This window comes from Schistocerca cancellata, chromosome 2 (genome assembly GCF_023864275.1).
Source record: "Schistocerca cancellata isolate TAMUIC-IGC-003103 chromosome 2, iqSchCanc2.1, whole genome shotgun sequence".
Taxonomy (NCBI): domain Eukaryota; kingdom Metazoa; phylum Arthropoda; class Insecta; order Orthoptera; family Acrididae; genus Schistocerca; species Schistocerca cancellata.
Genome location: NC_064627.1, coordinates 394,141,593 through 394,165,634, shown reverse-complemented (window position 1 = coordinate 394,165,634; position 24,042 = coordinate 394,141,593). Strand labels below are relative to the sequence as shown.

At 39.3% G+C, this 24,042-nt stretch overlaps 1 protein-coding gene across 8 annotated transcripts in view; it reads right to left on the bottom strand.

Annotated features, from left to right (window-relative positions):
- LOC126161810 (serologically defined colon cancer antigen 8 homolog) overlaps positions 1–24,042 on the bottom strand; it is a 219,199-nt gene that overhangs the window by 16,009 nt on the left and 179,148 nt on the right. The window contains exon 10 of one of the 8 annotated variants that reach the window (XR_007534962.1): positions 17,823–17,926. The exons of 6 other annotated variants lie outside the window; for them this stretch is intronic. Coding sequence is in view for 1 of the 2 variants with exons in the window: in XM_049917910.1 (XP_049773867.1) it covers positions 17,920–17,926 (7 nt within the window). In the remaining variant the exon portion in view is untranslated. Of the gene's footprint in view, positions 1–17,822; positions 17,927–24,042 lie in introns of those variants that run through there. One more of the 8 variants, XM_049917910.1, reaches the window with a different exon arrangement.

The following is a 24,042-nucleotide window of genomic DNA, read 5'->3' as shown; positions in this document are numbered from 1 at the left end:
CTGAAGACCACAACAACAACAACAGATGGTACATAGTTTTGTAGGGTCACTTATGTTATTATCTAAGTGTATGATTGGCAGAGAGTGACATTACCAGTATACTCAGGTTTATTTTTATAAACTGAGTTGGACATTTGACATCTAGAGGATCTAGTTGCTGGTAGTTTCTGCACTGAAAATAGAGGAAGGATATTGGTGACTGCAGAAGTTTTTCATAGCAGGGAATCAGAGCCAGTTTTTGTGGTCTGTAGTCATGACGCTGGTGGTGTCTGTTCTGCAGGGTCAACGGATATCACTATCTTCCAGCCTGCCAGTGAAGTATGGCCAGGGGAGAGATTGTGGGGTGGGGCTGGGGGTGGGGGTGGGGAGAAAGGGAATCTGGCTTTGGAATATGTCTTCCACTCTTTTTAGGCCATGATCTTCCAATAGCTCTTCCTCTTTTTCTTTCTTACTGCCTTTTACATAGAGGGACCACACTTACTTATGCACTTTCCACAATGCAAAGTGTCACTGTGTATTCTTTGTATTCAGCCATTTACAGCGGGATTATATTGCACCAGTCACACCATAACTTACCTTGAAAACATCTGACACATGGTCAAAGGGCCTCTGTGAGACCTCCAGGGACTGTAAAACCATAATCTAAGATATATGATATTAAATATGCTGTATTTTAATGGAAAAAAGAGAAATTTAATTTTTCACAATGGAAACTCCAGGTTGGAATGTTAACAATGCAAGTGAAAGATGGATTGCTACTTACCACACAGATGACACATTAAGTTACAAACGGAAACAATTAAGAGACATTTACACATTATCTTTTGGCCACGGCTTTCAAACGAAAAAAACAAGAAACACATACCATTCATTCACACAATCAAGCACACGTGAAGCGCACATGAGCACCACCTCTAGCAGCTCAGACCAGAAAGCAACTCTGACGAAGGCTCTGGCTGCAAGCTTATGTGTAAGTGTCTTTTGATTGTGACTGTCAGCAACTTAATGTGTTATCTTTATGGCAAGTAAAAATTTAATTTCTTATTGTATTAGGAAAATGTTAAATATCTGTAAAAAATAGAAAGTTTTTTTTGTTACAATTGTTTGAATAAACTTACTGCATTGATTTTATACATAATGGTTATAGGAACATTCATTTTCTGGACTGTAACCTGCACTTTACAGTGATGTAGCAAGATAAGGGGTGATAGGGAAGATAGAAAAGAAGGAGAAAAGAAAACTCAGTAACAGCTCACAGAGAGCTGGCTTAATGTCTGACTAAAGAGGTGTTTGTAATTAGATTGTTTCTTAGGGTGTATGATGGGGCTTTAATAGAAACTGCAGGTGACCAACATGATTGAACAATAAGAGCTATAAACTGGAAAGGCACACAAAGTGCAGATGGAGGCAGAGTAAGGGTAACAGAAAAATGTGAGATAAGGAGGAGATATTGTAAAAAACATCAGTTATCAAAGATATAAAAAACAATAATAACAAATACACAAGGGGAAGAGAAAACTATCCAACAAGAGAACTGATGAAAGGACATAGAGGCAAATGAAGTGTATGGCAATGTGAGCTGAACAGCAATAGCAAAGTATGTAATGAATGAATAGGTCCCATTTGAGTTTATCTGCACTTGTCATTTAAGGTGGAGGGCTGGGGCAGAGAGAAATATATATTATCACATAATGTTCCTATTTTTATATTCCAGAGAATACTCTTACCTATAATATTTGGTATTCATAGAGTATAAAGCTTTTGATGATTCATACTCACTAAATGTTTACCAATGCCAAAATAATTTGTAGAACAGTTGATAGATATAGAGTACAATGTCACAGGCCACCACCCCTTTGATTGTGTATGTCTTTCCCATGTGGAATACATGATAAAAGAGCTGGTTTATAGGCCAAGCCTAGCACAAGGCCAAGGCAAAAATTTCTCACCTGACTTGTGAAACTACTTTTTGGGTAAAAACATTGCATGTTGGGAATGAGTAGATTTCCTCTTACATGCAGTTCTGAAAGTTCTCCAAAATAACCACCTATTGAAATTCCTGCCAGATTAAAGCTGTATGCCGGACTGAGACTCGAATTCGGGACCTTTGCCTTTCACAGGCAAGGTACTGGCAGAATTGAAGGTGTGAGGATGGGTTGTGAGTCATGCTTGGGTAGCTCAGTTGGTATAGCACTTGCTCGCAAAAGACAAAAGTTCCGAGTTCGAGTGATGCTGGGGTAGCTCAGTTGGTAGGGCACTTGCCCACGAAAGGAAATGATTCCGAGTTTGAGTCTTGGTCCAGCATACAGTTTTAATCTGCCAGGAAGTTCCATATCAGCGCACACTCCCATTCACAGTGAAAATCTCATTCTGGAGGTATCCATCTATTGTTGTCACAAAATCTTCATTAGACATTCAATCGCAGTGGAAATAAATGTAAATTACAAGATGCCTATTTTGAGAATAGTCTATTTGTTCTACTATTTATTTTTCAAATTCATCAGTTCTCTGACTGCCAAGTTTATTCGTGAGCATATGCACTGTCCTGATGAAAGATGATTTGTTACTCCTTTTGCAATGCATGTCCCTTCTCATATATTTTTCAATATGTTTGTTCTGGAAGACCTTTCTACAATTTTCCAGTTATTGTTTGATACTTTGCAAGTTAATCAATAAGAAGAACCCCTTTGCATACCACGAAACACTGACCATAATCACTGACAGACAAATCAGTTTCACTATTTTTGGTGCAGGACCCCTATCTTCCACCCATTGTTTTCACTGTTGTTTTGTTTCTGGGGTCAAGTACTGGATACATATTTTCATCCATAGTAGCAAATTTGTGCATAATATCAGTTTGCTTCTTTTTAAAATGTTCCAGCAACACCTACGAAATTTGTTTTTCCATTTCCTTTTGGTCAGCATTCAACAAATTCTGCATCCATGTGACACATTTTCTCACTGTTAATTTTTTCATGTAAAATGCATCCTAACTTTCTTCTGTGTGCCTACAATCACTACCATTTCATGTATCTTTAGCTGGTATTCACACAACTCTATGCAGTTTATTGATGTTTTCATTCGCAGTTTTGGTTTTGGGATGTATTTTAGATGGATCATCTTCTAAAGAAGAGCAGCCATGGCTGAATTCAGCTATCTATTAACAGAAAAAAAGGATGTGGCTCCTTATATGTCTTATAGCTTCTCTGAATACATTTCCATTGGCAATAAACCACACCATAACAAAATTATGGATAGGTATTACAGTTTATCCATTTAAATGAAAAGCAAATAACACAACAACTTCAGATTAACCAAAAACAAAACTATCCCATGGCTCATGCTGACAATTGAATTATGGTGCTGCACAATATGCACCAACATAAAAGCAATACAGTATTTACACCCATGTCTGTACCACACCTTGAAATTGTCACTGTCGACCTTTTTTTAAAATACAGTTTATATATTTCTCCCTACCCTCTCCATTCACTATTTTTCTGGCTTACTTTATTCTTGCTGTTCCAAAAGTAATTAGTTAAGGAGGAGAAAATATAATTTTTTTTTCAAACTGGAATCTAATGTTTTTCAGCTGTTGTTGTTGTTGTTTTGTAGTCACTGTGGTATTCAGTCCTAAGACTGCAGCTCTCCATGCTTCTCTGTCCTGTGCAAGCCTCTTCATCTCTGAGTAGCTACTGCTTACTGTATTTATGTCTTGGTCTCCCTCTACGATTTTTACACCGCCACACTTCCCTCCAGAACTTAATTGGTGATCCCTTGACATCTCAGAATTTGTCCTAACAACCAATCCCTTCTTCTAGTCAGATTGTGCCACAAGTTTCTCTTCTCTTCTCTCATTACTTTCCCAATAGCTATGTGATCTACCCATCTAACCTTCAGTATTCTTCTCGAGCACCACATTTCAAAAGCTTCTACTCTCTTCTTGTCTAAACAGTTTATCATCCATGTTTCACTTCCATGCATGGCTACACTCCATACAAATACTTTCAGAAAAGACCTACTGACACTTAAATCTGTACTCAGAGTTAACAAATTTCCCTTCTTCAGAAAAGCTTTTCTTGCTACTCCCATCTACATTTTATATCCTCTCTACTTCAGCCATCATCAGTTATTTTGCTGCCCAAATAGCAAAACGTGTCCAATACTTTCCCTCAGCATCAACTGATTTAATTAGACTACATTCCATTATCATCATTTTGCTTTTGTTGATGTTCAACTTATATCCTCCTTTCAAGACACTGTCCATTCCATTCACCTGCTTTTCCAAGTAATTTGCTGTCTCTGACAGAATTAAAATGTCATTGGCAAACCTCAAAGTTTTTATTTCTTCTCCATGGACTTTCATTTCTACTCCATTTTTTTCTTTTACTTCCTTTACTGCTTCTTCAGTGTACAAGTTGAATAACATTGGGGATAGGCTGCAACCCTGTCTCACAGCCTTCTCAACCACTGCTTCCCTTTCACACCCCTTGACTCTTTATAACTGCTGTCTGTATCTGTACAAATCGTAAATAGCCTTTTGCTCCCTGTATTTTATCCCTGCCACCTCCAGAATTTCAATGAAAGCACCCCTATTAACAGTGTCAAAAGCTTTCTCTAAGTCCATAAATGATGTAGGTTTGCCTTTCCTTAATCTATCTTCTCAGATAAGTCGTAGGGTCAGTATTGCCTTGCATATTACTCCAGATTCCAAACTGATCTTCCCCAAGGTCGGCTTCTAACATTCTTCCAGTCTTCTGTAAGGAATTCATGTTAGTATTTTGCAAAAATGACTTATTAAACTGATAGTTCAGTAATTTTCACACCTGTCAGCACTTGCTTTCTTTGGAATTGACATTCTTATATTCTTCTTGAAGTCTGAGGATATTTTGCCTGTCTTACACATCCTGCTCATCAGATGGAGGAGTTTTGTCATGTCTGATTCTCCCAAGGCTATCAGTAGTTCTAATGGAATGTTGTCAACTCCTGGTGCCTTGATTTGACTTAGGCCTTTCAGTGCTCCGTTAAATTCTTCACCCAACATTTTATCTCCTATCCCACGTTCATCTATGTCCTCTTCAATTCGTGCAATATCACTCTCAAGAACATCTCACTTGTACGCACCCTCTATATACTCCTTATCCTTTCAGCATTCCCTTCTTTACTTAGGGCTGGTTTTCCATCTGAGCTCTTGATATTCATACAAGTGTTCTCTTTTCTCCAAAGGTCTCTTTCATTTCCCCTAGTGACGTGTGCCTTACAAATCCTTACATTTGTCTTCTAGCCATTCCTGCTTAACCATTTTGCACTTCCTATCAATCTCATTTTGTAGACGTTTGTATTCCCCTTCTCCTGCTTCATTTACTGCATTTTTATACTTTTGCCTATCATGAAATAGAGCCAGTATCTTTTCTGTTACCCACGGATTTCTACCCATTCTTCTTCTTCTACTACTGTATTCCTTTCCCCTGTTCTTGTCAATTGATCCTTAATGCTCCCTCTGAAACTCTCTACAACCTCTGGTTCCTTCAATTTATCAAAATCCCATCTCCTTAAATTCCTACTTTTTTCCAATTTCTTCAATTTCAGTCTACAGTTCATAACCAATAAATTGTGGTCAGAGTTCACCTCTGCCCCTGGAAATGTCTTACAGTTTAAAATCTGGTTCCAGAATCTCTGTTTTACCTTTATATAATCACTCTGAAGGCTTCCAGTGTCTCTAGTCTCTTCCACATATACAACCGTCTTTCTTGATTCTTAAAGTAACTGATAGTGATGATTAAATTATGCTCTGTGCAAAATTCTACCAGGTGGCTTCCTCTTTCATTCCTTTCACCCAGTCAATATTCACCAACTGTTTTTCCTTCTCTTCGTTTTCCTACTATCAAATTCCAGTCCTGCATTACTATTAAATTTTCGTCTCCTTTAACAATCTGAATAATTCTTTTCATATCATCATACATTTCTTCAATACATTGATCATCTGCAGAATTAGCTGGCATATAAACTTGTACTACTATGGTGGGTGTGGGCTTCTTGTCTATCTGGGCTACAATAATGCATTCATTATGCTGTTCATAATAGCTTAGCCACATTCCTTTTCTCTTATTCATTATTAAACCTACCACCATCTGATTTTGTATTTATAACATTGTATTCACTTGACCAGAAGCTCTGTTCCTCCTACGAATGAACTTCACTAGCTCCCATTATATCTAACTTTAACCTATCCATTTCACTTTTTAAATGTTCTAACCTACCTACCTGATTAAGGGAGATTCGAATGGGTGACTTTTTTACCCGAGAATATTTTACCCAAGACGAGGCCATCATCATTTAACCATACAGTAAGCTGCATGCCCTCAGGAAAAATTATGGCTGTTGTTTCCCCTTGCTTTCAGCCGTTCACAGTACCAGCACAGCACGGCCATTTTGGCTGACGTTACAAGGCCAGATCAGTGAATCATCCAGACCGTAGCCCCTGCAGCTACTGAAAAAGCTGCTGCCCTCTTCAGGAACCACATGTTTGTCTGCCCTCTCAATAGATGCCCCTCCATTGTGGCTGTACCTACGGTATGGCTGTCTGTATCACTGAAGCAAGCAAGCCTCCACACCAATGTCAAGGTCCATAGTTCATTGGTGTGTGTGTGTGTGTGTGTGTGTGTGTGTGTGTGTGTGTGGGCGGGGGGGGGGGGGGGGGGAGGGGGTGTTAGCTATGGAATTATTTTTCTGATTCCTTAAAAACATTTTGTCCCTGCTGATTAAGTTTGGATGTTTTTCCCTCTATCAAATATTCATTTTTATTTTAACTTTTCCCATTTCTTTCACAGCATACTATGTCATGGAGGCCATGCAATGTAACCTTTTTCTGCCTATGTCCAAAAATTATTGTAGGGGAAGAACCTATATTTTCCAATGTTTGGTGTTGTGTGACTATACCTGTTATATTTCCATATAGTTGCAATGAATTTATTCCTCTGATTTGATAAGGAAATTAGCTTTCAAAGTACAGGGTTAACATTAATAAAACTGACAAACTGCAGGGCCAGATCCATGACTGAAAATGATGAAAAAAGGTCCTATGAATGTGTGTCTGGAAATGGATGGTGTGTGTGTGCAATGACAACAAATCGTCCCAGAACACAGTACATAGCTGCATCGCATCAACATCACAACAGGTGTTCAAACTGGCCTCCATGGGATTTCAGATGATAGGGGTAGTAGCAGCTGTCATGTAAGATACACATAATTGTACTTTGGCTTACACCTTGTTGGCGAGCCACTTGCCTGGCACTTGTACTAGGGTTTGTATCAGTAGCCTATGGAACTGGTCCTCCAAATCTGGTGTACACATAGTCCACCGTCTCCCTGCACATTCATCTGTCTGAAAGGACCCACGATTACACAAGTGCCCAAAAAGGGCTTGAAATGTAGTGTGATGTGGTTGGTGTCTGTGGGGGCACTTGTTTTGGAATAGCCATGTTGTCTCTCAACAGTTTCCAATTGCTTGGCTGAACACGAATACCATCTGCTTGTTCCTGGCTTACAGTAGACTGCATCAATAACACAGCCCGCAAAACACTTTGTCAGAGGAATTGTCATTCGTCAGTGCCATTTACTGTGGCAATGATGTATTCCAGGTACATGTTCATAGCACCTTTCTTCCTACATTTGCAGTCAGGAATCCGTACTTGCAGGTTGTTGGTTTCACTAACGTTCACCTTGTATGATGATTTACGTAGACTATTCTGGTTGTGAAAGATAGATGAATGTGAATGGGCCTTATAATATTTAGATGCTCCTGATTTAGAAATCCCATGTACAGCGAGGGCACCTGCAGCAGGAAACAGCCAATATCGCTCGCCAGTCATGTGAACTTCTATAGCAGGCAAATGTAAGGCCACCTGGTGGCATACACTCTCAGTCGCTGTTATCCAACTTTGTCCCTACAAGAGAACTATGACCACTGCCATTATTCACCTGGACCATGTTAGCCTTGTGTTGGACAGTGGTTTGGCTGATGAGTGTATGGTTCCACACAAGAATTAAGTGGAACTCGGGTGCTGATGAATGTGCAGTTGAGCGCCCCACAAACTGAACACCATCATCATCTTAAATGGAATTGTGTTTAATAATTTCCATATGTGCATATAACAAAAGAAGCAATGCTTGAATTTTTATTAATTTCTATTGGGAACTACTGTTTACACTATTTCTATCAAGAACTATTATTATTTCATTCCATAGACTAATAAGGCTATTTTCATCTGTTGTTACAGGAAGTTTGTGTTCAATAAATACTGTTGGTCCTAAATGAGGTTGACAAGATTGGCAATGAAGAGGTTCCAGATGTGATTGCTAAGTAATACCACAGATGCAAAATTTCTTGAGCTTTGGCAGCAACAGCTATACCAGCACCAGTTACTGGTCAAGCACATAACTACACTACTGGCCATTAAAATTGCTACACCAAGAAGAAACGCAGATGATAAACGGGTATTCATTGGATGAATATACCACACTAGAACTGACTTGTGATTACATTTTCACGCAATTTGGGTGCATAGATCCTGAGAAATCAGTACCCAGAACAAACACCTCTGGCCGTAATCATGGCCTTGATACGCCTGGGCATTGAGTCAAACAGAGCTTGGATGGCGTGTACAGGTACAGCTGCCCATGCAGCTTCAACACGATACGACAGTTTATCAAGAATAGTGATTGGCGTACGAGGTGTGGCTAGAAAAAAACCGGACTAGTACTGGTGAAACAATAAAACGAATGCAATAAGGCTGAAAGTCGCGTGGCCTGTCACGTGACTCTCGCTCCGCCTACTGCTCGAGTTTCATCTGCCTCCTGCACTCAGTCTGCCCGTGGCGTCTGTTTTAAGTAGTTGACGTTTCGTCTGTGCGTCGGAAAATGTTGAGTGTACAGAAAGAACAGCGTGTTAACATCAAATTTTGTTTCAAACTAGGAAAATCTGCAAGTGAAACGTTTGTAATGCTACAACAAGTGTACGGCGATGATTGTTTATCGCGAACACAAGTGTTTGAGTGGTTTAAACGATTTAAAGATGGCCGCGAAGACACCAGTGATGACACTCGCACTGGCAGACCATTGTCAGCAAAAACTGATGCAAACATTGAAAAAATCGGTAAACTTGTTCGACAAGATTGCTGCTCTGCTCTGATTGTTAAACGGCGATCTTGTCGAACAAGTTTACCGATTTTTTTCAATGTTTGCATCAGTTTTTGCTGACAATGGTTTGCCAGTGCGAGTGTCATCACTGGTGTCTTCGCGGCCATCTTTAAATCGTTTAAACCACTCAAACACTTGTGTTCGCGATAAACAATCATCGCCGTACACTTGTTGTAACATTACAAACTTTTCACTTGCAGATTTTCCTAGTTTGAAACAAAATTTGATGTTAACACGCTGTTCTTTCTGTACACTCAACATTTTCCGACGCACAGACAAAACGTCAACTACTTAAAACAGACGCCACGGGCAGACTGAGTGCAGGAGGCATATGAAACTCGAGCAGTAGGCGGAGCGAGAGTCACGTAACAGGCCACGCGACTTTCAGCCTTATTGCATTCGTTTTATTGTTTCACCAGTACTAGTCCGTTTTTTTTCTAGCCACACCTCGTATTGTGACGAGCCAGTTGCTCGGCCACCATTGACCAGACGTTTTCAATTGGTGAGAGATCTGGAGAATGTGCTGGCGAGGGCAGCAGTCGAACATTTTCTGTACCCAGAAAGGCCCGTACAGGACTTGCAACATGCGGTCGTGCATTATCCTGCTGAAATGTAGGGTTTCTCAGGGATCGAATGGAGAGTAGAGCCACGGATCGTAACACATCTGAAATGTAATGTCCACTGTTCAAAGTGCCGTCAATGCGAACAAGATGTGACCGAGACGTGTAACCAATGGCACCCCATACCATCATGCCGGGTGATAAGCCAGTATGGCGATGACAAATACACGCTTCCAATGTGCATTCACCGCGATGTTGCCAAACAAGGATGCGACCATCATGATGCTATAAACAGAACCTGGATTCATCCGAAATAAATGACGTTTTGCCATTCGTGCACCCAGGTTCGTCATTGAGTAGACTATCGCAGGTGCTCCTGTCTGTGATGCAGCGTCAAGGGTAACCGCAGCCATGGTCTCTGAGCTGATAGTCCATGCTGCCGCAAATGTCGTCGAACTGTTTGTGCAGATGGTTGTTGTCTTGCAAACATCCCCACCTCTTAACTCCGGAATCGAGACGTGGCTGCACGATCCGTTATAGCCATGCGGATAAGATGCCTGTCATCTCAACTGCTAGTGATACGAGGCCATTGGGATCCAGCACGGCGGTCCGTATTACCCTCCTGAACCCACTGATTCCATATTCTGCTAACAGTCATTGGATCTCGACCAACGCGAGCAGCAATGTCGTGATACAATAAACCGCAATCGCGATAGGCTACAACCTGACCTTTATCAAAGTCGGAAAAGTGATGGTACACATTTCTCTTCCTTACACGAGGCATCACAACAATGTTTCACCAGGCAATGCCAGTCAACTGCTGTTTGTGTATGAGAAATCGGTTGGAAACTTTCCTCATGTCAGCACGTTGTAGGTGTTGCCACCGGCGCCAACCTCGTGTGAATGCTCTGAAAAGCTTATCACTTGCATATCACAGCATCTTCTTCCTGTCGTTTAAATTTCGCGCCTGTAGCACGTCATCTTCGTGGTGTAGCAATTTTAATGGCCAGTAGTGTACATGTAGTTCTATGCTCCAACAGTCACATATGCTGGCAGCGTTTCTGGCATTTCAGTCATTTAATGAGATGGGGAAGTACATAAAAAATGCTTCACATTACACATTGAAGCAAGTTATATCAAATGTCTGGATCATCAATGGACATTTTGCTGTCTACGAATCCATAGTTATATTATTCGATTCAAAAGTTAGTCCTGTTGTCTGATTGTGTTACTGCTGTCAGACATATTCTCCTTATTCGACCATTTTTCCAACAAACTGTTAGTCCTCAAGTGGGGATCAATTTTTATCCCTTAATTTGTGTACACAATATTTTTTCTAAACCTCCACAAGGAAACATCTTTTCTAATGTGGAGGCATATTTACAACAGCCTCTTGACAAAGACTCAAGGGAAATTTTAGTCATACAGACACCATTTAAACTGCATCAATATAACAGATTGCCTTTGGGCATGGCTGGTGGCCCTACCATATTTCAGAGGTTTCTAGAACACACTAGCACAGGGATTTGGTAATATGTGAATTATATCAATGGCACTCTGGTCACATGAGAGAAGATAACAAATTGTGCCGTATTGTGGTGCCACCCTCCCTATAACATCATTTAACTACTGCATCAATCCCACTGTGGGATTTTCAGGATGATGCAACTGGCACGCTGCTACATCTACTGGTCTCATATGCACAATGATGATACATGCAGGGTTTGATAGTGTACATTTGTCAGGAGCACCAGCCAGCTCCACTCTGGTTGTTTTCTCTGTGGTCTGTGCCAATGCAGTCTCTGTACCGCACACATTCTCACTTTGCATGCCCTTCCATGGGGTTCATGTGGTTAATCATCATGGACTCCTCCTTCCACTTCCCATACGCCAGCTACCTCTTGCAGACAACAATGGCAGCCACAATGGAAGTGTTGGAACATATCTTTTCAATAGGGAGTGCACCCTGCATGCTGGTGACTGACGACTGTCTCCAGTTCATAGCAAGTGATTTCAAATGTTTTGCATCCACAATAAAATTAAACACTTCAAAACACCCCATTCTATTCAACCTCAAATGAGCTGGTGGAATGGTTTGTTCATACATTTAAAATTCCAAATGTTAAGGCGCTTAGGGTCAACCAAATGCATTCCTAGCGTATTACAAGTCCACGGCTATCAATGGTCGAAACCAGGTGGAGCTGTTTTATGGGTGCCCTTACAGGATGCATCTGGATCTCTGGTTTCCACTCCTGGAACACAAAGCAGATGCAGTCACACCACTCCCAACATGACATCTGCCAATTCCTGGTTGCTTGCACCACGTCATGCTCCCTTACACCAGCCGAAAGATACTAATCCTATGTGCCAGTTCAAAGGTTGAGCCATTTTGTAAGCCCAATGGAAATGGTACTGCGTATGTCCAGTGATGGCACCTGTTGTGGGAAAGCTGTCGATATCGCAGGTTGGTCACGTGAACTTCTGTAGCAGGCAAATGTAGGGCAGCTCAGCAGTTTATTAGCTCACAGATCCTTTTATCCAAGTTTCTCTCTAAAAATGAATTACAGCCAATGCCGCTCTTTATCTGGATTGAATCAGCCTTGTGTCGGACAGTGCTTTGGCTGATGAGAGAGTGGGTTTTGCTTCCACAAGACTTAATCAGAACTGTGTTTAATATTGCAATTTTCATTATGAATGCATAATGAAGTGTAGTGCTTGGATTTATATTATGACATTGTAACCAGAATCAAGTCCAAATCCCAAAGCAGGGTCATAAATGAAGTACAATACTTGGCATTGATAGCACATTTACTATGAATATCAGCATACAGCCATAACTTCTGGAAGGAGAATGCTGCCATTTAGACCAACATCGAATATTCCACAATATATAAACATAAGAAATTTTGAGAACTTTCCAGAAATAATAAATGCTAAATAACAAATAATTGCCCACGGTCAGGCTTGAGCTGGTGACACACAGCATACCAGCCAATGACGTTAACTGCCACCACACTGCATGCACCATAGCTTGTGGCTTTGCTGCCCTCACAGGAAAACATTGCCCGCTGTTTCAGAAGTTTCCAATGGACCGACAACAGCATCCTGGATCTAGATCTTGTGATTGGTGGCGCTGGTGGATCCTTGCATTTTGGTTGTGTTGTCACATCTCCTTAAATGTGATGACATGATGATCAATGAAGGTAGCCCTTCCCGTCGAAGCTTCATTGAACAGGTCTTCCATTCGTTTGAACTAGAACTGTTCCTCTGAACTACAATCTCCCATCACTAATCTGTGCCTCAGGATTCTAGTACGGCTTTATACAGAGGGTATGGATGATGTCTAGATGCTTTTGTATTCTGTGTGAGAGGTCATAATACTCAACAAAATATGCACTGTCTGACACACAATGAAGGACACAGTGGAGTCCAAAGGAGTGTCTTAGTATATTTCCAACTACCTCATTGTTTGTACATAGATAAAAATCTACACCAAGTTTCCCAGGCTGGAGCTTGGCATTTAGTGCTCTTGGTTTTTCTCTTGGGTGAGCCAGCTGTCTTGCTTCTTTGTCTTGGTTATGAGGTATTTCAAGTTGTCACCCTGTTCAACAGCAATGTCATTTAATGCAGCCATGACTGAGATTTCACCCATGCTGCTGTGTTCCATCACAGGATTCCCTGAAAGGCAGTCAGTGTTCTTGTGTTTCTGTCCATCTTCGCCTAGAACCATATTCTTGAAGCCTCAGTGACGATCTCGCCGTTCAACTCGATGATTCCTTCAAGTTAGTCAACCAGCATAGAGAATGGTGATCTATTACAATGGTGAATTGTTTATCAAATAAACATGGTCAGAACTTGTTGATGGCCCAAACAACTGCAAGGCATTATTTCTTGGTTGTAGAGTTATTCCTCCCTGACTTGAAGAGTACTCAGGAAGCATAAGCTTATCATCTTTTCAGCATCTTCTTGAATGTGCAGTAGAACTGCGCCTACGTATCCCATAACTGCTAGTGGCAGTATGGAGTTCTGTCTTGGCATCCTCCTCATACAATGCTAGGACTGGAGATGATATTAGTACCTCTTTAAGGATAAGGGAAGATCTTTCATGTATCTTGTTGCAAGTAAATTTGGTGTCTTCCTACAGTAATTCTTGCAAGGGATGTGCCTGGATACAGGAGCCCTTTATGAATGGCCAATAGAACGAGCACATTTCCAGAAAACTTCACATCACAAATATGCGAATGAGTCAGAAAATCTGTGACTGCTCATATTTTGTCTGGATCATGATGGACTCTAATCATTATTCACTTGGTGCCCCAAGAATTTATTTCTTTGAAAAGGTATTTTTTAAAATTCAGGTGAAGGCCTGCAGTCTGAAAGCACTTCAATACAGTTGTCAGGTGGCTTAAATGTTATTCAAACGTCTTTGAAAAAATGACTGTCATCCAGATATTGAAGACACACCTTACATTTGAGGTATCCAAGTGCATTGTTCATCATATGCTCCAAGGTGGCTGGAGTGTTACAGAGTGCAAATGGCATAACTCTGAACTCATAGACATTGGCAGAAGTAATGAATGCAATCTTTTCCAGGTGAGTGTCATCAACTTTGATTTGCCAGTAGTTCTGCTAAATGTGCATAACTGAGAAATACTTTGCTCCTCTAAAACAGTCTAGGGTGTCATCAATGCACAGTAACGGGCAGTAAACACCTATTTTTGTGATTTTGTTCAGTTGTTAGTGATCCACACATATACACCATGTATCATTCTTCTTCATCGTAAGAACTTCAGAAGATGACCAAGGATTCTCTACAGTTTCATTGATGTCATCTTGTAGAATCTTCTCCACTTTTGCCTGAATTATCCAGGCAGTGGCACCCTACATGAGCAGTGGTTAATTTATGGATGATCCCCAGTGTTGACACAGTGTTTTACCAATGCCTGCTTGGTCTGTCTTTCTGCCACTCTGGATTACAAAGTATTCAAAAACTGGCACTATGCTAACAGTCACCAATGCCTTTCCTTGGCGAGGCTGGATCCTAGTGGCAGCTCAATAGTGGCTGCATCCCTTGCATTATCTGAGGTGGTATTAGAGAATTATTCTTCACTGATAGCATTAAGCAGCTCTTCCTGGTCTGGTTTGGCTGTCCTATGCACATGCCTTTAGCGGCGAACTGTGGCTGCTCATATCAATTACTGATCAAAAGTTCTCCTTGAGCACCTACAATGCTTAAGATCATTGCTGGTATGGAGATTTCTTTTGTGAGTCTGAGTAGCTTTTAGCAACCGACAAAAGCTTTTCATTTCAACTGAGCATCTAGATTGATGACTGGAATTTGTCTTGTTGACGATGGTGGTATAACAACATCTTCAATGACAAACAACTGCCCAGAGCAATCTTTGTTATGTAAGCTTGTTGAAACAGCTTCGTCAATCTGGAGTTCTAATCTTCCCCAGTCGATGACTGGGAATAACATTATAACTGCATTCCAATAAAGTGAGAAATTCTACAGACTGTGTTCTGTCATTGGTAGTTATTCTTGCAATACATGTTCTGTCGGCTGGGTGTGTTTTCCATTTGTGACTTTCAGCAAATCCCTTTCAGATTATGTAACATGCTTGTCTTTAGCTTGCAATGATATGCTTTTGACATTATAGAAAAGGAAGCCCCTGAGTCATTACACGACTGTTTGGTCATCAATGATGATGTAAATGAAATTTCCTGACACCTCGGTGATTGTCTTCTATGGAGGATTTACACTTGAAGCAGCCTCATCTCCAGAGACTGTTACCTCATTTAGTTTTCCTGAATTATGCAGCTAGGCAAGCAGCTGGAACCTTTGTATGGTGACAGGAAACAGCTATGACACATTTGGGAATGACCTTGTTCAGAATACGGTGACGGGCATCATCCCACAGGTCAACTATAATTGTCTGCAGTTGACTAGTGTGAACATAACTTGTGTAATACTGACGTCTGGAAGCATAGTAATTGTAAAAAAATTGTCTTCTTTCTCTGCAGTGGTGTACAATGTGTATAGAGTGTACACAGTGGAATCACACAGGGGTGTTGTTCTCTGTCCTCCAAATGTCTGCTGTTCTGTGGAACATTATACTTGGTGAAGGAGTTGGTTGTACCTGCATTGTTAGGCTGTTAGATTGTTGCTGCTGCATGAGTCCAAGTTAACTGAGTCTTCTTCCTGGCGCATTTGCCTGGTGGTGTAGTTTGGTGCAAAACTGACACACCTTTTCATCAAAGTTCTCTACTACAGCTTAATGTGTGGGGTCAGCGTTAATGGTGGCTATCTCTTGCTTACTTCATCTTATAGTTCTGGCTGCCATAAAACACTGTCTCTCTTCTATTACAACCTGTCGTACAAGAGAGGTGATGTTCCCATGGTCTTCCATAGATGGTCATATCTCTTTCACTGAAATACTTTTTTCCCCCTCCCCACCCACCCAGCAGACTCGCCACTTATTGTTGTTGAAGGTTTTCCTCAGTTCAATCTGGAATCAATCCCAGCTACTGAGCTTCTCTTCATTGTTCCCAAACCAATGATATCCTGTGCTGTTCAAGTAAAAGCACACAATTGCCAAACACATTATGTCATCCCACCTATTGTAGCTGGCTACTGGGTCAAATCCTTTCAGTCATTTAGTCGAGACCTGACTAGCATCTCTGGAAAACACTGAAAGATGCCTGGTGTGCAGATGACTTGCTGCTGTTTTGGAATCCAGTGGTTTTCTGAATATATGGACTGTGGGAATGATGTACTGCTTGTGTTCTAGTTCCTGTCTGTGCATGTGATGGCTCTTATGTCATCTAATTGCAGCTATAGTGACAAATACATTTTGAATTACCCAGTTTCCCCACCAAACAATGTCACACTTTAACCAGAATTGAGTCCAAATTCTAAATGAGAGTCATCAATAAAAAGTACAACTATTAGTACTAAAAGCATGTTTATTACAATCACTATCATACAACCATAACAGATGTCCTGGGCGAGGAGAGCTACTATTTATACAAACATTGAATATTCCAGAATATGCAAATATTATGAACATAAGAAATTTCAAGAATGTTCCAGAAATGACAAACACTAAACAACAGCTGATTGCTGGTGGTTTAGTTTGAATCGAAGACTTGCAGCATGCCAGCCGGTGACACTGAGAGCTATGCCATACTGCATGCACCACAGCTCATGGCAATATTAACTTCAATCAGGAATTATTCCTTACATTATTTGTATCAAAAACTATTACTGTTTGGTTTTGCGGAATAACAGGCAATTTTAAATTATTGTTACAGAAATTTCAGTTGTGTTCAATACATGTTGTTGACTCTAAAGGTGTTTACATATTACAACACCATAAAGCATATACACTAGCCTTTCATTCACTTGGCTTTTTAAAGAGAGTGAAAATTCATACTTGTTCAGCATTTGCAACTTTGTAGTCCCATGCAGCAACTGTATATTTACACTATGTTCACCACATTTCATAAAACTTAAAATCTGACAATCGTGCATGACCTACAACAAAAGTATCAGTATAACAAAAAGTAAAAAATAATTGCTGGACAGTAATGTTTTTGATATAATTTTTTAAATGTATAAGCCAGACAAAGAATGAAGTGGGGAGGAGAAAATTACAGAATACTATCACATCCTGAAATAGTACAACAAATTAAGTTTAATTTATATTTTGTTGAGAGAAATCAAAACGAAATATGTCAGACTAAGTTGGAGGCACAGGGTGGAGGGAACATTTTCTTTCCAAGATAGTTCATTGGGACCAATAGTGACAATGAATCTATGGTCAACTGGAAGAAAATACTTTTAATTGAAATACTGTGTCAACATAAAGCACACAATATTGTGCATCCCTACAGTTACAGAAATGAAATGTTGCCCACTTGTTTAACTATTTACAGAAAGTGAAATGTTTAAATTATTATTTTGCTGCAATAATTCTAGGTACATGATATCACAAGCCTAAGAAATATTGTCAAAACGCAGTATGAAAGCTTAAGTCAAGACATTGTATACTGTTCACTGACCTTACTAGCTTTTGGAAATACTTTAACTGATATATCTACTTTTACTTGTTCTTGTCTCTGGGAAGCAGAAATCTGTTGGCCTTCTCCAGTCTGCCCCTCAGCTCCTGATATGAAATGTGAAACTAAGTGTGGGACTGAGATACAGAATATAAAAAGTTTTCTATTTAATATGACCTGCGTTTTTTTGCCAGTACAAAAGTTTCATGTATTCAGAACATTTTATCATGAAGCACTTCTCTATTTTGTTAATGCACATGATAGAAATGTTATTGGTGGGACGTTGCATGTATTTTATTGCATTAAAATATAAAAATTAACAGAAAATTGTAGTTTATTTGGAAAAATTCTTGCATGCACAAGCAAAAACCACCAAAGAGCTTGGGAACATGAGAAATCAATGGCTAAAATGTTCTCAGTTAACTTGCTGCATCAAATTCAGATAAAATCCGAAGCTTTTGGAGTCCAGCTCCATCATTGTTGTCAGCAGCTAAGCCTGACAATGATGGAGGCAGTCCTCATAAACTTTGGTTTTTATCTGAATTTGATGCAGCAAATTAACCAAGAACTTTTTTCAGCACTCTGTCATGAAAGATTTGTAGCCATATTAGAAATCAATGACAATTTTAGGCACATAAATTTTATCTAGTTCAATAATACTAAACTAAAGTTTTCAAACAATGGAAACTCCAGGATGGAATAATAACAATGTTATAAGAAAGACACAACAAGACAACTAAGCATGTAAGATTTCAGCCAGAAGGTCTTCTTCTGAAACAGATGACACACACACACACACACACACACACAAACATTCACGCAAATGCAGCTCACACAGACATAACCACTGTCTCTGGAAGTCAGGGCCATTTGTTGTGCTTGTCTGCGGCTCAACATCTCTGCTATATGACGAGTAGCAATCTATCCTTTTCATAACATTAAATTAAAGTTTTAGAATAAATAGAAAGGGCTGTTGGTTATGTATCCTGTAACTGTAAAAGTAGTTTTCAGCCAAAGAAGAATATATAACTCAGACAATGTCAACAGCAGATGAAAAATATTGCCCTCTATGCTAAAAACTACTTTAGAATATTACAGAAAAATATCAGAATTGCTCTTCCATTTAAGACATATGTTCTTATAAACTGCTGGGTTACAAAGCACACAAAATAAGAAATGGATAATTACACCGAAGAACTTAAGGATGAAAATAACTTTCACATGGCATGTCAATATCAAGGAACACATCTTAATGAAACTTAAGATTGTATATAAAAAGAGAACTGCCCCAGTACAGTACAGAATATAATTGAAAGATATATCCAATGAGTCAAATGGAAATGACACTTTTATTCAAAGACAATATTTATACTGAAATCTCTGCAATTCAGGATGGCCCCCTAGACATTACAAAAGGTGGAGCATGACTCTTACTAGGGTGTGAGATCTCTATGGACAGAGGTGCATGCTCTGCAACACACTCCCATGCTGGCCACAAGGTTGGTAAGGAGTTCTTGTGGTTGGGCACTCCATTCTTCCATCTGCGTGGTTGACAGTTGCTGGATGGTCAATGGTGCATGCAGATGTGATGCAATATGTTTTCCCAATGCATCTCACAAGTGCTCAATAGGGGAATGGGCAGGCCAGTCCATTTGCCAAATATTTTCTCATCTCAAGAACTCCTCCATCTGCACTGTTTGATGTGGTCGCGCATTGTCATCCACAAAAATGAAATCAGGACCAATAAACAGCTGGCAAGATGCATATGGAGAATAAATACAGTGTCACAGTAACTTTGACTGGAGATGTACCATGTTCAAAGATTTGGAGGTCAGTACATCCATGCAACATTATGCCTCCCCACACCATAACACCTGGACCATTACAACAATCATGTTCAACAATAGAAATGACAAAGGAGCTCCTAACCAACATTGTGATCAGCATGCGAGCACATTGCAGAGTATGCATTGCTATCTATGGTGGTCACCCACCTTATGAAGAACCACGTCCAACCTTTGTAATACCCTGGGGAACATCATGAATCATTTTGACTTCAGTGTAATTACCGTCTTTGAACAAAAGTGTCATTTCTATTTGTCTCACTATTTATTTCTTTAAGTTACCTTCTGTACTATACTGTAGCAGTTCTTTCTATGTTTGGTCCAAGTTTCACATTTTTGTAGGTTCATCTTCATGCATGTCCCAATATGATATAACATATGAATGACTAGATACTTGTTCCATATAGAAAACAATGCATATAGTTCAACTATTTCTTCCCTTTTGTCATGAATAGCAGTTTGCAAGAGGATTTACAGTGTGAGCTCACCTTGCAAAACACTTATCACAGCTTAAGCTTTCATTGAAAGAACATGCCTGTTTTTACACAATTTGCTGCCACATAGAATCTTTATATCTTATTGGTATAACAACCATTCTGTAAATCCAAATCACATAGTGGTAATTATACCTAGGAATGTCACATAATCCCTACAAAAAGAAGACAGAGAAAACTGATGTTAACTCTCTACATTAATTTGGACCACATGAATAATGGAAGGTGGGATAGTCAAAAGGGCTTTGTGTTTTGAAGTGGAATGGCTGGACGAAAATTGTACTTGTGAATGGGTTGCTTGATATGCTCACGTAGCTTGGTAATTTAATTCAGTACATATAAAATGATTGTTTTTCCAGCCTTTAGTGCTCTTACCACTTTATAATAAATAGCACAGCTATGAAAAACTTCTATTTAGAGAACCACACTGACGAATGCGATACGCTTCACAAAAACGTTTAATAAAAAATGGATTTGGAAAGGATGAACTACAAAGATTTAAACTGCTTATATTCTATAAAATGGTCATAAGATGTGCAGAATAACTCAGTCATAAGGCAATGTCAAACCACCAGTGACCATTTAAATTCCAAATCTCCTGAAATCGCAAGAAATTTCTAGTCTCCAGTGGCCTTGGGGTGAATTGAAACTGTACAGTAAACTAGAAAGAGTTAAATTATAGCTGCAATGAGATTACAATAGGAGAGTGGAGAAATCAGAACTGAGAAGCCATTATACTATGTGCTTCCATGTAACAAAGCTTCTTATTATTAACTAAGTTTGGTTTTGTGAGAAATTATTTTGTTTGTCTCTACAGCACAAATATTTCAATAAACATCAAATAACTAAACTGAGCAAGTATGAGAGCAGAGTTGAAAACAGCCACAGTAAGACCAAAATGATGAACAGTATGCTCAAAGGGAACCAGTGAAAATTAACAGTGTATTATTGGATCAATTACCAAACTAGTATTTAACTGAGAATAATGAACAAGAGAATACTGAAATCATTAAGCAGAAGTTCATTTGAGAAATGGGGTGTCATATTTGAAAGTAAATTCACAACTTGCTTAAAACAGAATCAATAAAGGGAATGTACTGTCACTTTACCTGTGGTAGTGAAAAACGGAACATCAATGCACACATAAAATAAAGCTGCTTAATGGATAATGGAAAGACGAATGCTGGAAATAACAAGAAAGGATACAAAGACACATAAATGAGTAGGAACAAGAGTGAATTGAAAATGTCATGGTGATTACTGTGAAAAGAAGAATTTTAGGTTTAAGGTGAACCAAGGAAATTTCATGCTGGCTTTCTCACGCTAAAATGACCTAGACGTTGACATTAAGGTAAGTGACATCAAAACAATCAAAATGTATTTAAGTGCCTGAAGCTAAAATGTGTCACACACACACACACACACACACACACACACACACACACACACACACAAAACTCATGCATAGGTGGCCACTGTCTCTGGCTGCCGAGGCAAAGCTGTGTGTGTGTGTGTGTGTGTGTGTGTGTTTTGTCTAATTCTAATGATGGCCTGTTTGACCGAAAGCTTTGTTTGGCAATCTTTTTGTTGCACCTATCTGCGAGTCAGCATCTCTGCTAAATTACGAGTAGCAACTATTCTTTTCATAATATGTCGTTATTCAATCCTGTTTTCCATTGTTTGAAGCTAAAATGGATATAGTTACCGTGTTTTTTTAATTGACTCTACATTCATACAGGAAATTTTCACAAAATTCTGTACAGTTAAATGAATTTCTGATGTACATTTATTTTTGCAGGGGAGAAAATTAGGCTGGTTGTGCATGTCATATTAGTATGTTTGTTCAATGCTCAGCAGTGTGGGATCCGTGCCAGATAGGGTTGATAGAAGAGAGAGAGAAGATGCAATGGAGAGCAGCGCGCTTTGTTACAGGATCATTTAGTAATCGCGAAAGCATTACGGAGATGATAGATAAACTCCAGTGGAAGACTCTGCAGGAGAGACACTCAGTAGCTCGGTACGGGCTTTTGTTGTAGTTTTGAGAACATACCTTCACCGACGAGTCAAGCAGTATATTGCTCCCTCCTACATATATCTCGCGAAGAGACCATGAGGATAAAATCAGAGAGATTACAGCCCACACAGAGGCATACCAACAATCCTTCTTTCCACGAACAATACAAGACTGGAATAGAAGGGAGAACCGATAGAGGTACTCAAGGTACCCTCCGCCACACACCGTCAGGTGGCTTGCGGAGTATGGATGTAGATGTAGATGTAGAACGAAATGTACTGAATAGCTACAGTAGAGCAAGAGATGGCACAGTGTGTGACACATGCAATTAAATAACACTGATCGAGCTATTACACAAAATTTTATGGTGTAGAAATGTAGTGAATAGTTGTAGAGAAAGAAATAGTTTGGGCTGTGACATATCCCATTAAATAACAATGATTGAGTTATTATGCACAATTTTATGGTATCTGAAAAACTCGGTGTATGTTCAAGTTCAGATTTCTCATTATTCTTACACTGATCAGATGTTGTTTTTCATAACTGCAGAGTCAGTTGGCATGAGGCCAACACTACTAGTATGTGGATTTTTACAATACCATATAGAAAAGAAATAAAAGACATATTATGTCCAGTGCTCTACAGTAAATAATTTTCAGTGTCCTTGTGAAATATGCTGCATATGCTGTGCTGTTTCAAAATATGGTTCAACTTGATGGAAATACAGACAGACATAACCTACCAACAGCATGTTAGAAACTGGAATGGAACAAATGAATTCTGGACAAAAACTTCATGAACTGTGAGTAAGTTAATATCAAAGCTTATGGCATAAAGAATGTTAAGAACAATGTAATTCAGTTAGGAGATGCTTCTTACAATTTCCACAAAACATTCATCGCACACCTTCTGTTGATCATCTAGTAATCATTTTCCAGATTTGGTGACTCAGTCTGCTTCATCTCAGCAGACAAGGGCCCTACAATAGAAGCCTCCATTATCTACTACGAATGTCCAGAGCTAGTGCCAGATATTTAATACTACCACTTAGACAGATATTCAGTTACCATATTGTCTTCACAAATGTTTTAAGGAGTTTTATTTTCTGTTACTCTATTCTCATTTATGGACCCAGGAACACCTGCTTTCACACTATGTACCTGTAACTGGCTGAACAAACTTCATAATCAAAAGATAGAATATTTATAGTACAATAGTAAAGATTGTGTTGCCATTTTACTGTTTATCATATAACTCCTCACATCTCTCTCATCTTTTATAACCTACTGCAGATATTCATTTCCAGCAACAGTTCTTTTATATCAAATATAAAATATTTGTTCTAGTCAACTAATGAACATAATTTTAATGGTCAACTGTAGTAAATATTTAAATGTCATGCCAATGACCAATTATATCATTAGTAAAATCTCCCAAAATTGAGCATTCCATGCATGCACCTACAGAAGTTATCAATTTTCATACATGTATTGCTTGTAGCTGTTCTATCTTTTGGTTTCCCTGAATCACTTAAGGCATATGCTCAGAAGGCTCCTTTGAAAAGGACAAGGTTGATTTCCTTTCCCATTCCGAGCTTGTGCATATCTAATGAGATCATCACTGATGGGATGTTATATCCTAATCTTGGATCCTAGGTATTAAATTTTACTTTTCTTTGAAGTGTTGGTTGAACTGATCAAAACTGGTTACTAGAATGAAACTATCATCAAGAAACTTGCTCTTCCAGATTCTCAACAACTGATATTGCGCATCCTACAGAACTAGCACTCCTCGCAAATAGGATATGATGGTGAACGAATTAGTCACAGCCTAAATAAATAAAACTTTCATTTTGTGGAAGGTTGTGCATG